The 12,994-nt window shown below is 46.0% G+C and overlaps 1 protein-coding gene across 1 annotated transcript in view; it reads right to left on the reverse strand.

Moving 5' to 3' along the window:
• Nucleotides 1–11,078, reverse strand: part of Tamm41 (TAM41 mitochondrial translocator assembly and maintenance homolog) — a 34,056-nt gene extending 22,978 nt beyond the window's left edge. Inside the window, exons 1-3 of the mRNA XM_021165318.1 lie at nt 10,858–11,078; nt 8,101–8,283; nt 4,953–5,045 (exon numbers count right to left, since the gene is read on the reverse strand). Of these exons, the coding sequence (XP_021020977.1) occupies nt 4,953–5,045; nt 8,101–8,283; nt 10,858–10,992 (411 nt within the window). The 5' untranslated portion in view covers nt 10,993–11,078. The remainder of the gene's footprint in view (nt 1–4,952; nt 5,046–8,100; nt 8,284–10,857) is intronic.
• Between the last annotated feature and the right edge of the window lie 1,916 nt (nt 11,079–12,994).

Below are 12,994 nucleotides of genomic sequence, written 5' to 3' on the forward strand. Positions count from 1 at the left end.
CATCCCCTAGCTTTAATGTGTGTGTGCATTCACATGCCAGCGCACATGTGGAAATCAGAGGACAACGTGAGGGAGTCTGTTCTCGCCCTCCCACTATGTAGGTTCCAGGAACCAAACCTGTTCACTACCCACTGAGCCATCTCACCAGCCTTCTCCCCTAGCTCTCTCAAACCCTGCATTCCACACGAAATCCGGATCTTGGGAAGACAACCTGACAGAAAACAGCCCAGGCCTAGTGAGCTCCCGATTGTCCCATGATGCCTCTCGACATTCACAGTCCCATTCTTACCCCCCATCTACCAGATCCTTCTTAAGAGTGTCACATCTCCTTTGTGTACATTTCTGTGGCTTTTACAGAAGCTATTTTGGGATGTGAATAACTCAAACATGCAAAGAAGTGAGTAACCTTGGGCTTCTTTTCCTGGTTAACAAAATACCACTTGTTCTCCGAGAAGGCTGCTCTGCACGCACTGCTGGAGAGCAGTCTGCTTGCTATTTGAGGTTAAGCGAGTGAAAAATAAAAGCATCCTTACTCGAGGGGAAAATGTGCGGATCTGGTTCTCCAGCGAAAGGTGAACTAGGACCTCGTCTCCGTAGCAGTGCTATTTGTGAGAGTGAAAAGCGGCGAGCACTTGGGACCCTGCCAGAGAGGCTTGGGAAAAGGAGAAAGCCCTCACATTTGTGAATAGCTGTTTGTACCTACTGGGAAGGCTCCGACCTGGACCTGGACTGCACACACAGCATTCGCAATCCCAACTGCAGGGAGGAATGGTGATGCCTGAAGGGTCTTTCAAAGGGGAGATCTGTGGGTACCTTTCAAGCCAGGGAAAAGGGGTTACACGAGGGACTCCAGTTAACAGTGACAACAGAGACTACTTGAAGTGCAGAGTGACCTTCTAGTCTCAAAGACCCCAGACCTGCAGTCCTGTGACACTCCCTCAGCTCCCACCTGAACATTCCCATCTCAACATCAGGGCAGGGAATTCTCTAAGCTGTCACAGCTTGAAGCCACGAGGGCCGGAGCCTGGTCAATCTGCCGGACTGTGGGCTCTCAGGACAACTGATGTGGGGGTCTTCATTTTTATTCCTTCAGCATGCAGAGAGGAAACTTGGCTGCCTTCCAAGTCATTAAATGAATTGCTCAATCTTTGCATTTCAAAGGTGAGGTGCCCAGAAGCTGGCTCCCAGTACTACAGAGCCAGAACTAGGAAACCAGGTCTCCCACTCCCTAATTCACTGGGATTTTTCTATCCGCAGAATGTAAATCAATAAAGTTACATCATGGCAAGAAATCACCTAGGCGTGACATACTAAAAGTACCACTTAATTTTCTATTTTACACAGATGTTCATATGGCATGTGAATTTTTTTTCTCAATAAAACTGTCATTTTAGTTACTTTATATATATTTTTGGGACAGTGCTCACTGTTTAACCCTGGGTGGCTTAAAGCCTAGGCAGATCAAGCTGGCCTGGAATTCAGAGATCCGCCTGTCTCTGCATCCTGAGAGCTGGGATTAAGAGCTTGTACTACTATGCCTAGCTCCATTAAACACTTCAAATTCCATGATTCTGGAAAAATATCTGTTGTAGGGTTTGGGATATAGCTCAGTGTTAGCCTTCTGGGAACCATGCCCTGCACTACACACACACACACACACACACACACACACACACACACACACACACAGAGACAGACTCAGAACTTAAAGCTGTCCAGGAAATAAAAATAGGCATCTTTTCAACCATGAGGCAAGCTGACAGGAAAGTATAATATACATTTTTATTTAAATTATTTTTTCCTTTCTTTTTTATGATACAGGGTCTTACTATGTAGCCGTGGCTGTCCTGGAACTCAGAGATCCACTTGCCCCACCTCCTGAGAGCTGGGTTAAAGGCATGTACCACCATGTCAAGCAAAAGTGTAAGAGAAGTTTAATTTATAGCCAACTCTTTCTAGAAATGCCCATCTTTCCAAATCCTTCATAGTCTTTTTGAACACTTGCTAGTGAATGAGAAATCCCCTTCTGCAAGCCCCAGACACTCTGGGAGGTTTAGACAACATTGTCTGATAGAATGTCTTTTAAAACCTAAAAAACGAGGAGTTCACATATTTCAGAATTCTTTTTTAAGACACTTGCTCATTTTTCTTGTAGAAGACGCCACTTTTGTTCAAGTGTCACAAGTGTTTGCTGCCACCTACAGGTGAAAAGTTTGGCTGTGGACCCTAATAGGAAGAGGTAGGCAGACTTATTCCCACAGGAGTGAGAGTCAAGAAGCCGGAGAGGGGTAAGGTGCTCACATACCATCATCAAAGATTTGCTTCAAAATATTTATTTATTTGTAATGAGTATGAGTAAGCTTAACATCCATTATGAGCACATACCATATGTGCATAATGCCCAAAGAGACCAGAAGATGTCAGAGCCTTGGGAAGTACAGTTACAGACAGTTGTGGCCCCACACTTGAGACGCGTGCTGAGCACAAATGAGGTCTAGGTTTACTCCCCAGCAAAAGAAACAACTCAGAGGCCATCGTGTTTACTCTGTGATTCTGTGATGGTTTGTATATTCTTGGACCAGGGAGTGGCACCATCTGGAGGTGTGGCCTTGATGGAATAGGTGTGGCCTGGTTGGAATAGGTGTGTCACTGTGGGTGTGGGCTTAAGACTCTCACCCCAGTTGCCTGGAAGTCAGTCTTCCATTAGCAGCCTTTGGATGAAGATGTAGAACTCTCAGCTCCTCCTGCGCCATGCCTGCCTGGATACTGCCATGCTCCCACCTTGATGATAATGGACTGAATCTCTGGACTTGTAAGCCAGCCCCAATTAAATGTTTTTTATAAGACTTGCCTTGGTCATGGTGTCTGTTCACAGCAGTAAAACCCTAACTAAGACAGATTCCATAGCATTTTTGGGTTCTAAAAGATAATTAAACAAACAAAACAAAACAAAAAGCTTAATGTGCTGGAGAGGTGGCTCAGCAGTTGAGGGCACTGGCTGTTTGTCCAGTTCCCACATGGTGTAACTCCAGTTCCAGGGGAGCAGACACCATCTGCCGGCCTCTACAGGCATTGCACACATGTGGTGCACAGATATGCATTGTAGGCAAAACACCCATTTACATAAAATAAAAAAATAACTCTTGAAAAAGTTTTAAAGTGTTCCTGGCAAAAGTATAATAAGGAAGCATTTGTACACATTTGTACACTTTGGTTCAATTTCCTTTAATGTAAAAGTATCAGACAGCCAAGAACACTGAAAGGGGAACAGCATTTCTGAGTTTCTCTAAATTAAACACTTGGGAATGCTCACCCATAGAGGACTACCCCGAGGTGAGGGAAGACCTAGCCAGCGAGCGGCGCGGGGCATGCACTTACCTGGGAAGCAGACGTCAGAAGACTAGACACGTTGGGTTCTAAAAGCTGAGTCTTTTTGAGCATACAACCCTGCTTCTAATTTCCAGGCAGCGCAGGATTACTTCCTCCATTGTGGGTAAACTGAGATTTGTAACTAACTGTGTAAATCCATATGAAGGTAGGGAGTGGCAGAAGACTGAGGCCTGAGGCTTCTCACTTTATACCCATTTCTGCTCCATTAAGCTACAGAGTTTGCAAAAACAGACAGACCTCAAGGAAAAGAAACCCACCGAAATCAAATACCACAATTGTCCAGTGGCAGAGCCCCTGCTGCGCATCGTACTCTTGGGACTGTGCACACACTATGGTGCACACCTGTAGTCCAGCTACTTTGGGGAACATGATAGGACCACGTCTCAAGGAAAAGCAAAGTAAGAAACAGGAAGAAAACTTGAGACAGAAAATGGGTACTTTTGGTTTCTAAAATTTGCTTTCTAAAAAACTTTCATTTGTAGTAATTTCCTCAATGTTGGTTTTGCTAGTTATAGGACCTTGAAGTGATATGATCATGAAGCATACAATTATTTCTTGTGAATATCTGAAGCAGTTTCAGTGTGCCTGTTGCTCCTGGACATTTAAAACTGCTTCTCCTGGAACAGGGATGACACTCAGCCATATAGCGTCAACCGGTTTGCATCAGACCCTGGGTTCCCACCCCAGCACACACATTCTAGCCCAATTAGAGACACAGGGAAGGCATCGCTATGTGTTTACCTAAGTATGTACATGTGTAATAAGCATACGAATGTGTAAGGGGCACACAAATGTGTCGCATTGCTCCATAGACACAGTTCTGCCATGTTAATGTGTACGAGTGTTTTAGCTGCATATATGTAATGTGTACCACTTGCATTCTTGGTACTTGAGGTCAGAAAATGGCTTTGGATTCTCTGGGAATGAAGTTACAGACGTTTGTGAGTAACCACGTGGGTGTTGGGAATGGAACTTGAGTCTTCCAGAAGAGCAGCCAGTGCTCTTAGCCACGGAGTCATCTCTCCAGACGGCTCTTCTGTTATCTGTGACGGGTAAGTTCCCAGCCTCTTCTGAGTTACTCAGTCTCCAGCACCCCTTCTCCTTCCTAGAGTTGGGCAGGAGAGCCCTCTCATCACAGGCCGATTTCCTCTGGTAATCAGCCCTATCCTGAAGCTAAGCAGAGGCTCGTCCAGAGTCACTAGCTTGGCAGTGTGGTGCAGTGTAACTAACAGCCATGGTACCTCTGTTCCATCCAGGAATTCCAAGGGTTTAGGAGTTCTCTGCCAGGGGCCAGGACAAAGCCCACCATGTGTTTTACATGCATATTACATGCATAAAGATGTATGTATACATATTACGTATACCATCTCCTCTTAGGGTGCAGCATCACAGGGTAATCTCTTTATACTGTGGGATGATGAGCTTCATGGGAGGGAAGGGGACTCTACCTATATTTCCATTTCCTGAAATTTCATATTTATGAGCTCACAAAGATCAAGTAAGGTCAAGTTCAGAGACTGGAGATGGTGCTAACTGTGGCACCCTGAAGGGCACAGACTCACCGGCTTTTGGAGGCGTCCAGCAATATAGAGGTTATTCCAGTTCAGGAGGTCCTCAATCAGTGTGCCAGTGCTAATAACCCCATACTTGATAAGCTGCAAGAGAAGACAAGAACATGACAAAAAGCAAACTACCAGGCTGCTACGTCCACGTCCACAAGCGAGCGAGCGAGGGAGCGAGGGAGGGAGCGGCCAAGGGCTTGTCCAGGGACAAGATGCTGGTCTCCTTAGCAACTTAAGAGACCTACCTACCCTTCAAATACCCATGTCTTTCTGGGTGTTGGTGGTGCACGCCTTTAATCCCAGCACTCCGCAGGCAGAGACAGGAGGATCTCTGAGTTCAAGGCCAGCCTGGTCTACACAGTGAATTCCAAGACAGCCAAGGCTATATATAGAAACTTGGAAAAAATAAAAACAACAATCCCCTCCAAAAAAAACCCAAAGAAAACAGGACAAACAAACAAACAAACCCACATCTCTATCAAAGCTGCCCAGAGATTTAGTGTCAAGACTGACCTGTCTCCCAAGGTACCGCAAGTGAGATGGCCAGTATTTTAACATACATGATTGTTAAAGGCAGTACTGCTCTTAGACACCATCTAGTATCAGTCTGCAATGCTAGATCCTTCCAGTTTCAGCAGTGATGACTTAGGTAATGTTCCTCACTTGAGAAATAAGAAACTGAGTGCTAGGGGCCAGTAAAAGGGCTCGGTAGGTAAAGCTGCTTGCAGCCAATCCTGATGGCTTTGAGTGTGAGCCTGGAACCCTTAAGATGGAAAAAGATAACTGAATCCTACCAGTTGACTTCTGACTGAAACATACAGACACACACGCACACACAGACACACAGAGAGACACACACACAGAGTAAATCTTAAATAGAAATTGAGGTCCAATGATAATAAATGACAAGTCACAGTGGCACTGCACCAACAGAGTGTGAGCTAGGTCCTACAGCTGGGCACAGTAATGCATGCCCCTAGTCCCTGCAGCTGAGCACAGTAATGCATGCCCCCTAGTCCCTACAGCCGAACATAGTAATGCATGCCCACAAGCTTGCTATTGCAGAACCTGGTGGAATACTGGATTGCTTAATCCCAGGAGTAGTCTGGGGCCAGCCTGGATGACAATATGCCTCAAATAACAGTCAACCGTGAGGGTTTAACAATTAATTACACTCCAAAACTGCAACCTGGACTTCTGATATTCTTTGCATTGCAAAATATTAGAAATTTTTCTTTCATTAAAAGTTTTCACTGGTGCTGGAGAGATGGCTCAGCACTTAAGAGCACATACTACTCTTCCAGAGATCCTGAGGTCCAATTCCTAGCAACCACATGGTAGCTCACAACCATCTGTATTGGGATTTAATGCCCTCTTCTGGGGGTCTGAAGACAGCTACAGTGTACTATTATTCATAAAATAAATAATTCTTTAATTTTTTTTCCTTTTCCTGACAGTGACTTTCAGTGTTGTTGACTCTTCCAAATGGTGACAATTACAAATTAACATCCAAAGATGAAAACCCCCTTATCATCTAAGCACATGGAATGACAAGACAAGGCCATTTCCACAATAATTTGTGTAAAACTCCAACATGGACTTCCCAGCTTACTAACGGTGTTAATAAATACCTAAGTAGCCTTCTCAGGCTGTAAATATTTAGAAAGTAGCTAGCAGATTTCAATTAGAAAGTACAGCCGCTGTGGCACACAACCATGCACAAACATTTGGTTCCTTGAGCTTGTAATATTGTTTGGAAATTACTTATCAAAGCCAGCCTTGGCAGATTGTTAATTATGAAGAAAGAGCCAAACTATGTGTTTTGCAAAACACAAAAGGAAGCATAAGGCTGTGCTGCGTCAGACAAGTGGCAGCGAGGAGTCCCCAGAGTCACTGCAGGCCTGGAAGTTCAGGGCACTTGCTGCGTGACCTTACGAAGTCACTTCCCCTATCTAGACTGAGGCTCCCTTTACTGCACAGGGCAGCAGGCAGGTGCACAAAGGACCAGCAAAGCTAATGTAAATCCAGGTGTGGTGCGCACACTTCTAATCCCAGCACTCAGGAGGCAGAGGCAGGTGGATCTCTGAGTTCAACCTGGTCTACAGTGTAAGTTCCAGGACAGGCAGGACCCCACAGAGAAACCGTGTCTCAAAAAACAAACCAAAACAACACAACAGAACAAAAATAAAATAAGAAAAGTTAAGGCATGACCTTAAGATGACAGACGGAGCACCGCACAGGCTCATAATCCTGTCTCTGCTCTTTACAGCCTGGACCTTTGACCGATTGTAGGGTCATTACCTGGGGCTTGTCAAATATCCAGAATCTCAGGTTCCATCCCAGACCAACTGAATCTGGACCTGCATTTTAACAGGATCCCCAGGAGACTCACACACCTGTAAAGGTTAGACTGCCCTAAGCAATCGGCATTAGTGTTGGCACAGGCAAACCCACAGGTCATCCCCGATCGACCCCATCTCCCACCGCCCCTCTGAGAAACCAGGATGCTTCATTTAGCTTGATTCCTCTCCATGCTGGGGATCAAATCCAGGACCCAGGTAAGTACAATGTCGCTAAGCTGTATCGCCAGTGCCTGACGTGTTCTGCATAACAGGTGGGGTTCCTGACATAAGACAATCTATTTTGTGGGGATCCAAATATCTTACCTGCCGTCTAAGATGCAACTCTCAAATCCTATCCACCTACGGACACCAAGAACTTCCCTCCCATCATGTGACAACACATGCTCCCAGTCACCTGACACCCTCTTCACTTCCTGGTAGTACCTCTTAGATGACATCACTCTCTATCCTGGTCCTCAGTGGTCTTCTCCATACTTCCCAGACAGCAGCCCTCAAATATGCATTCCTACCCAGGGCCCAGTCAAGCCGTGTGGCCAACAGATTAAAACCTGAGAACTACTTGGCCAAAGGTCAAAAGATAACATACAGTCCAATCATAGCCAGCCATGCTCTTGGATACCAGTTACAGTCAAGCACAGATGGAGACTCCAGTCCTGTCTATGCTGAGGTTTAAGAAAGATGGATGGGGTGAGGCTGTTTCCTAAGAATGTGGACATAATATTTCATTGGAATTCTACTGCCAAATTAAAACCACTCAGTTAAGGCCAAGGCATGAAGGCCCTTACCTTCCCGTCACACATGATCAGGGGGTTGAAGTAGACTCCAGCACCGTAATTATTCTGGATGGAGGAGATGATCCTGGGCCCCAAGAGTTTGAGGAAGGAGTAGTGGCTCCAATTCTTCTTCAGGTTCATTGCATGCCAGGCAACAGGGTCGTCTACTGTGAACACTAAGTCTAACATGGGATTCTGGGAAGTGAAGGAACAAAGAGTTCAGCACTACCACTTAAGAAAAACACTAGGAGAAAAAATTAACAGTTCCAAAGTGCTACAGTATTACCTTTCACAGTCAGAAGACCTAGGGCGGTCTGCCGTTAGAAACCTGAGCAGGTCCCACAGCAACGCTAGTTTGCTTTTCATCCATATAAATAATGATGTCACACTTATCATGCGTCAGGTGCCAGCCCTCGTCTGATCGCTTGACATACACTGAGTTAGTTTATCTCCAAAATGATCCCACCAGGCAAGTATACTATTCCAGTTGTATTGGAAGGAAAGGAAGAGCTGGGGAAAGCACTTTACCCAAGGCTACAGAGCCCGGGGAGACCCAAGAAGACCCAAGGAGACCCAAGGAGAGGTGGCTCAGTGGTTAAGAGCACTGGCTGCTCTTGCAGAGGACTTGGGCTTGATTCCCAGCACCCACATCGTGTTTCTCAAATGCCTTCTTTTGCCTTCTGTGGGCGCTAGGCATGCACGTGGCACACATACATTCACACAGATAAAACACTCATACACACAAGTATTTTAAAAATAGTTTAAAAATATTAAGGAAAAAAAAGGCTGGTAGGTTTCAGGGTGGAGAACTCAAGAGCCCACCACTAAAGATAGACAAATTATGCCCAAGTAGACTCTACATAGGAACGCTTAACATACAAACTGCACTCAAATTAGTCAGGAGAATAAGGAGAAAGGATTTTTTTCTTGGATGTGACATGTATGAGTTCTGAGGAATGTAAGAGGGGGACGCAGCATGGAGAAGTAACCCAGGAAGCGTGGAAAACGGCTGTCACGTTAGTGGAAACTCTTCCCTGTTCTGGAGCCAGGTGTGCACCAGAACCCGCCCCCCCACCCCACTCCCCCAGTCTGATGCTGCTGTTAACAAAACATACTCATGCAGTACTAAATGAGATCAGGGTGATTTTCCACATTAAAGAACTTTCCAGAGGAGCTGAATGGATGGAGGGAGCATATGGATGAGAAAATGAAATGCATTCTTCACTCAGGCACTGACGTCCTGGGAGAATACAACAGACTTGTTAGCATGAATGCAGAGAATGAAAAAGAAGAGGAAAGAAGGGTCCTTTCTGGGAGAGATGCGTAGGTCAGCTCGGAACCTCACTGAAAACCCACAAGCTGTCTATCGGGAGGTTCAGGGATGCTATGTTTCCCAGGCCGGTCTTAAACCATCGGTGAGATTATTTAAGATTCGGAGGTAACATGGATAGTTCCACGTATGTACAGATATATGAAGCCATGTTTGCAGGTCAGAGGGCGCGAGTTGTTGCTCTCACGCGCCATCTAATCTGTTTCTGAGACAGGATCTCTTACTGACCTGAAGCTTGCCAAGTATGCTGGGAGCCAGGAAGCCCCAGGGATCCACCAGTTTCTGACTCCCTAAGGCTGGGATTACAAGTGGGTACATCACAATGCCTAGCTGAAGGATGATTGTAAAAAAAAAAAAATGTATAATTATGATATAATCTATATGAAGCAACTGGACAGCTCACAAATTTCTCATATGCCCATGATCCATACTTTCCCATTTGTGGCCAAGTTAGAGAAAATCGGTAGGTTGTAGAAGAAATTCAAGAAACACCAGGAGGTGAATTTTAACTGGAAGAAAGACCTGGCCAGGAGCTAGCCCCAGGATGCCCTACTGTACAGTGATCTCTGGAGACCACACTGAGACTTGAACTGCTGTTCTCAGTACTCTGAGTAACAAGCCTCAATCCTAACTGTGCTGACCTGAATAAACGTGCTACCTGCTTGGGCCCTACACCCAGTCCATCAACGACCTGAAGCCCACGGGTCATTCCGTATTTTCTCCTTATCTTTCGATGGGATTTTCAAAGTTAGCTTCCTGGGATGTTTTACACACCGCTAAAGTCCTAGGCCAATGAAATCAATCCCTGTGGACAAAACCAGTCTTTGTATTGCTAAAAAGCTATGGAAAACTCCAACAACAAAGGCTGAAATCACTTAAGTAGGATGCTACTTTGTTTTTTTTTCCCCTTCCCACTACATCTCTGCAATGCCACCACCTCTTCCTCACCGCTCCCAACTTAGATTGCAGGCAGACTACTCATGCCTCACTTATCCTATCAGCTCAGGCTGGTGATGGATCGGCATATAATAGCACTTGCTGCCAAACCAGATAAACTGAGTTCAACCTACCACGACCCACGTGGTGCAAGGAGAGAAACAACTCCCTCAAGTCGTCCTGTGACCTTCAAGTGTGCGCAGAAGTACATGTGCGCTTGCAATATAACCACTAAGTAAATGTAAACATATAGATTTGACTGGCGAGACAACATGAGCCTTTTAATACTAGTACTGTGAGTTCGAGGGCAGCCTTCAGCCAACCCTGACCAGGGAAATCCAAATTCCGCTCACACCGAAGGACACTTTGCTAGGATGAACATTTCAACAATTGGCTCTTGGCGTGTCCGGGCTCCGCGGGGATAGAAGGCACGCGAGGACCGGCGAGGGCGAACAGGTGCCAGGCATGGGACTGGTCGGGGAACGAGGGTGCCTCCGACTCACCTCCTGGTGGGCACTGGGTCCTGCTTGGCGATACACCGCGGAGCCGTAGGCGAAGGCCAAACTCAGGTCCTCCGGGAAGTGAGCCAGGATCCTGCGCAGGCCCACGCCCGAGCTGTGCAGCGCCTGCAGCGCCATGGGCGGGCTGGCCCGCCGGTGGGACAGACGGTGCTGTGCAGACCCTGTGCTCGCAATTCCCGGTCGTGCGGACCGCGCTTCCGCCCGGTCCCGCCCCTCCACGCACGCGCGCTTCAGAGCGGGCAGCTGGCAACCTGCGGGGAGGCCGAGGCTCCGTAGCGCCCTCTAGCCGGCGGAGGAGCACATTACATGTCCATCCTGTGACAACCTGCTATAGAGCCTTGCAAATCCTTTGTACCACTAAAACTACGAATGGTTATCAAACAATTTAATTAATTATAGCATCCTTATATTGATTTTCTTTTTGTTTTTTTTTTTGAGATAGGGTTTCTCTGTGTATCCCTATCTGTCCGGGAACTAACTATGTAGACCAGGCTGGCCTCAAAGCATTCAGACAGGGTTTCACTGTGCAACAGCCCTGGAATTTGCTATATAGACAAGGCTGGCCTCGAACTCACAGCCTCTGTCTCCCAAGGGCTCAGATGAAGGCATGAACTACCTCATTCACAACATTGTGGAGCTATCACCTCTAGTGCCAAGTTGTAGGAGCATTTGAAGATTTAGAAAAACAAAAGAAATGTAAAACATGACGGGCCCAGGGGATTGTGATTGCTAGAAACTGACTGTGGTTTCTTCATGTTAAAAGTCTTTTTCAAGTCTGACAATAAATAAAATGCTCCATAAAAGGAAACATTTTGTATGAATATTCCCTCACATTTGCATTCAATTTTAGGATCAGAGAAGCCTTCTTGCCCCTTTAGGGATGGTGTCTTAGTCAGGGTTTCTATTCCTGCACAAATATCATGACCAAAAAGCAGTTGGGGAGGAAAGGGTTTATTTAGCTTACATTTCCACATTGCTGTTCATCACCAAGGAAGTCAGGACTGGAACTCAAGCAGGTCAAAAAGCAGGAGCTGATGCAGAGGCCATGGAGGGATGCTCTTTACTGGCTTGCTTCCCCTGGATTGCTCAGCCTGCTCTCTTATAGAATCCAAGACTACCAGCCCAGAGATGGTCCCACCCACAAGGGGCCTTTCCCCCTTGATCACTAATTGAGAAAATGCCTTACAGNTGGATCTCNTGGAGGCATTTCCTCAACTGAAGCTCCTTTCTCTGTGATAACTCCAGCTGNGTCAAGTTGNCACAAAACTAGCCAGTACAATTGACCCCTTGTCAACTTGACACACAAACACATCACTAGTAAGCCTCAACCCTTACATTCTTATTCATCCCCAAGATCTAAATAACTTTAAAAGTCCCACAGTCTTTACATATTCTTAAATTTTCAATCTCTTTGAAATATCCATCTCTTTTAAAATCCAGTCTTTTTTACAATTAAAAGTCTCTTAACTGTGGGATCCACTAAAATACTTCCTTTCTTCAAGAGGGAAAAATATCAGGGCACAGTCACAATCAAAAGCAAAAATTATCCAATGTCTGGGATCCAACTCACGATCTTCTGGGATCCTCCAAGGGCTTGAGTCACTTCTTCAGCCCTGTCCTTTGTAGCACACAGCTTGTCTTCTCGGCTCCAGATGCCTGTACTCCACTGCTGCTACTGTTCTTGGTGGTCATTCATGGTACTGGCATCTCCAAAACGCTGCCGTCTTCCGCTGTAATTAGGCTTCACCAATAGCCTCTCATAGGCTCTCTTCATGGTGCTAAGCTTCAACTCCTTTGCATGATCCCTTCAGTCCTGGGACATTAATTGCTTCTGAGGCTGCACCTTCACAAATGGCCTTCCATGGCCTCTCACAGTGCTAAGCCTCAGCTGCTTTTTATGACCCCTTCATGCCTTCAAATCCAGTACCACCTAGGTAACTCTTACACATTACCAAGTCCTGATGCAGCAAGAGGTACAACTTTGGCTATCTATGGAACACAGCCTCTTTGTGCTTTCAGAAAACACTTCCCAGAAGATGCCATCTCAATGATGCTGGTCTCCTCTTAATCACTGCTAATTTCTTAGCTCCAGCTAACCAGCACCAATAGTCCCAGTAAT

This window comes from Mus caroli, chromosome 6 (assembly GCF_900094665.2).
Source record: "Mus caroli chromosome 6, CAROLI_EIJ_v1.1, whole genome shotgun sequence".
Lineage (NCBI taxonomy): Eukaryota > Metazoa > Chordata > Mammalia > Rodentia > Muridae > Mus > Mus caroli.